Genomic DNA, 4,164 nt, shown 5'->3' with positions numbered 1-4,164 from the left:
CATCCATCCATCCATCCATGCATCCATGCATCCATTCATCCATGCATCCATGCATCCATGCATCCATGCATCCATCCATCCATCCATGCATCCATGCATCCATTCATCCATGCATCCATGCATCCATCCATCCATCCATGCATCCATGCATCCATGCATCCATGCATCCATGCATCCATCCATCCATCCATCCATCCATCCATGCATCTGTAGTGGACTAGGCCTATGTCAAAACTGACCAGATGGACAGAAACTGTCATTTCATTGATTTGAATCCAGAAATACAGTTTGACCCATCCTGAGACTTTCTGTCTTGAATTAATCAAGTGGAAAAGACAATTCTCTATGATCATTACTATTTTACAAATGTTTTGATAATCAAATTGTGTTAGTTCAAACAATGTTTACATGTTGAAGTGAACTACTCATTTTTATTTACTTAAACAGTAGTAATGATTTTTATTCCTCAATTCAAAGTGAAATCAAGTTAGAGTACATTACAGAGTAATGATTCAATTTCTTGATCATCTGCTTTGAAAGTGAGCAAGTTGTAAGTGTGTTAAAGTTCGAGCTTCGGTCAACTAAAAAGTTTACTGAAAAGAAATGTCATGTTTAACTTTTACAGCAAGATACTGAGTAGAGACGCCACTAAGACTGGTTTTCTCCAACAATCTTTCTGTTTGTTTTTAAACAATCCTTGACTTTCCATAACACCTTACATCACAAACCACACCTCTGTTCTGGTCCATCCACGAATCAGAAGGCTCTCAAATGAACCGGAAGTATAGCCGTTTAAATGTGGCAACTTCCCAGTTCAACGCAGAGTTGAGAAGAGCAGAGTTTAGGAGTTGAGGATGGAAGAGTTTCCAGAGTTTTGAGAGTTCCAGAAAAGTTCAGAGTTCTGAAGGAGTTCAGAGTTCTTGGAATCCAGAATGCAGAGACGATTCTGGGAATTATAACTTCTGTTTGGATAACCTCGCACGACTCTCGAGGTATTTTAGCTGTTCTCAACGGAGACGCTGAAAGTGGCTGGAAGTAGGACTTCACGCCGACCTGATCTATCTTCAGAAAGGTAAAGTCTACCTTCACCCAAAAGTGTACCGTTTGGGACAAGCTGATTTCCAAAGAGCGTGCTGTTCTGGTTAAACAGATAAATTCCCTCACACATCTCTCTGTAAGATAAATCTCAATTTTCCATCTTCAAACTCTCCTTTCTGCTAGAAAATTAATCCAGATGTTTTCATTAATGTCTGTGGTGAAGCAACGGAAAACCATGGCCGTATGGTTTTCCTGATTGATTAATTATGCTGTTGTTATTTTCATATTTTGCCAAATTAATGTAAATGTTTGATGTTAAACTTTGATTCTGTAAATAAATGACCGCATTCATTTTGATGGGTCAAAGATAAATAACGTCTCTCGTTACATTTTTGTTAAATTCAATGCACGCATGTTACACAGTCAGAAAAATGAAGAACCCGTTTAATGTATGAATATATCTCAGCATCTGTTCATACTACACATCCATGCATCAATCCATCCATCCATCCATCCATCCATCCATCCATCCATCCATCCATCCATCCATCCATCCATCCATCCATCCATCCATCCATCCATCCATCCATCCATGCATCCATCCATCCATTAGCTTTACCCGCTTCTTCCTTTTTTGGTCGCGGAGGTCACTGGTGCCCATGTCCATCCATCACTGTACGAGAGGTGGGGTACACCCTGGACAGGTCACAAGTCCATCGCAGGGCCACACAGAGACAAAATAACAAAACAGTCCACGACATAAAATAAATGCTAAGTGAACGCTGAGCGCCGGGTAGCTGCTGAAGTTTGCTCAAGAAGCTGAAACAGGGAGGTTAAAGTTTAAATAACAGAACAGTCGCTGTAAAAAAGTAGCTTCATTGTCATGAATCACGTCCCTGTATTTAGATCTTTATCACTCTGTTCACTAGTTCTGGTTTCTCAGTCCTGTTCTGTTCTTTTCCTCCTCACTCCTTATCTTCTTCTACCTGGTTCTCATGTGTGTGTGTGTGTGTGTGTGTGTGGAGAACCAGTCTGTCCACTCTGCATGTTGGTGAAGGCTGACTGCACTAATTGTCTGCACTGCAGTCAGCTGGCCTGATTATCTCAGACTGGCTGCACCTGTTCTCTCCACCCTTTATAAGCAGCACCCTGTCAACTCTTCGGTGCCCGATAGTTGAACACTCTTAGTAGTTAGTAGGTATCTCGCGTTCATGCCTGTAGTCCTTGTTCCCCTCTCTTGTCCCTGTTCAAGTCCTCGCTCCTTGTTTTGCCCACCACGCTACCTGTCCCTCTTTCTGGTTGTCCTCCCCTTCGTGTTTGGCCTGATCTCTTGGTTCCTGGACCCTCCGCCTGCCTCGACCACGACTCTTTGGATTTCCCTTTTGGATTTGTTTCTGCCTCTGCTCTTGGTACTGACCCACGCCTGCACGACCACCGATCTGCCTGTCTCTCTGGTACTGCCTGACACCTGCCTCACGTTACTGGACCTTGGAAAGCCTGACCTCCCCTCTTGGATTACGGACTCTGGCCACGCAGACAGCTGCGGCCGACTGGCGTCCTTCACCGGACTCAGCTCCTCCGGCAGCTGCAGACCTGACTACCTCAACCCTTCAGGACCCCTAAGATCATCTGAGACGACTGTTCCTGCCATTAACCGACACCAGAACCAGAACCCAGACCAGCACCAAGACCAGCTGTCACTTCCTTCCTAGAAACAATAAACACTTATTATTTATCGTCATTTTGTTGTGTTGTGATCTTGGTCCAAACCCTCACGAGAGTTCCTTACACTTCATGCTATCTAAAATCTGCAAAAGGTTAGCTAAAAGCAAAACCTAGCTGAAGGCTAGTTCAAAGCTGAAAGCACAAAATTATTAGCTAAAGGCTAAATGTAGCAGGTAGCTAATTTAAAGCTAAAATTAGCTAAATGTTTGTTAAAAGTAGCAAAAGCTGGTTCAAAAATGAAGCAGAAAGGATTTTCTTTTGATGAATTTGTTTATTTTTGTTTATTTTAAATGAATGAACAAATAAAAATAAATGTAGCAGATGTCTAGTTTAAAGCTAAAAATAGAAAAAGGTTAAAGTCATTAAAGGCTACATTAAATAAAGTAGCAAAAGTGTAGCAAATTGCAGCAAAACATTAGATAAAAGCTAAATGTAGCAGCAGACTAGTTCAAAGCTAAAAGTACTAAAATATGAGCTAAACGTAGTAAATTGCTATTTTAAAGTAGCAGCAAAAGGTTAGCTAAAGTAGCAAATAAGTAGACACAGGAGCAGAAGGCTAGCTAAAAATAGCAAAAGGAAAGCTAAGAGCAGGAAAAGTTTATCTAAGAGTAGCAGAAGGTGAGCTAAAAGGAAAAAGTAGCAGAACAGTAGCTAAATCCTGCTGACTCAACATTCACATTAATAAAATTATCCAAAACAAACAGTTTTAATCATTTTCCAGCAGCTGACTGAAGACAGATCAGGTTCTGAGGTTTATTTCCAATAACTTTTTATTTTGTTTTAAAGCAGCTCCTCTGGGAGGATTTTAAATTTTTCATTATTTGTGTTTATTATTTTTGCTGAGCTAACATCATCAAGTCATTTTTATTCAGGCATAAAAATTTTGAAGATAATAAAATTAAAGGCATTCATGATTTTTTTCACCTTTGTAAATAATATTTTACAGGTGGCTCTTAATTTGAACATAGCTTTAACCATTTTTTTATTTAATTTAATGAACCCAGGATGTCAGCCGTGTCAGAACAGCTGGGTTCTGTTCCAGAACAAGTGCTACCTGTTCTACAAAGACGCATCTTGGAAAACCTGGGAGGCAAGTCGACAGTTTTGTCAAAACCAGTCTGCAGATCTGGTTGTTGTTGAGAATCTGCAGGAACAGGTGAGCTCTCAGACCAACATTACAACTTTAACTACAAACAGTACTTTTAACATTCTGAACTAGTTTTATTGTATGGAACACCAAAATGCTCAAAATTAAATAAATAAATAAAGCATTATGAAATAAGTATCTAAGCTCATAATTATTATAATTTTTCTTCCATTTTTATTCTTTTATTTCATAATTGTGTTTTCCATGATGGCTTATTTATTTCATAACTGTGTTTTTCATGGCTTATTTATTTC

At 39.7% G+C, this 4,164-nt stretch overlaps 1 protein-coding gene across 1 annotated transcript in view; it reads left to right on the top strand.

Annotated features, from left to right (window-relative positions):
- LOC119409628 (C-type lectin domain family 1 member A-like) overlaps nucleotides 1-4,164 on the top strand; it is a 37,907-nt gene that overhangs the window by 6,483 nt on the left and 27,260 nt on the right. The window contains exon 8 of the mRNA XM_037676529.1: nucleotides 3,768-3,919. Within this exon, the coding sequence (XP_037532457.1) occupies nucleotides 3,768-3,919 (152 nt within the window). The remainder of the gene's footprint in view (nucleotides 1-3,767; nucleotides 3,920-4,164) is intronic.

The sequence above is a fragment of the Nematolebias whitei genome, chromosome 5 (genome assembly GCF_014905685.2).
Source record: "Nematolebias whitei isolate Nwh7 chromosome 5, NemWhi1, whole genome shotgun sequence".
NCBI lineage: Eukaryota > Metazoa > Chordata > Actinopteri > Cyprinodontiformes > Rivulidae > Nematolebias > Nematolebias whitei.
Note: the sequence above shows the minus strand (reverse complement) of the source record. Positions and strands in the feature narration are given on the sequence as shown.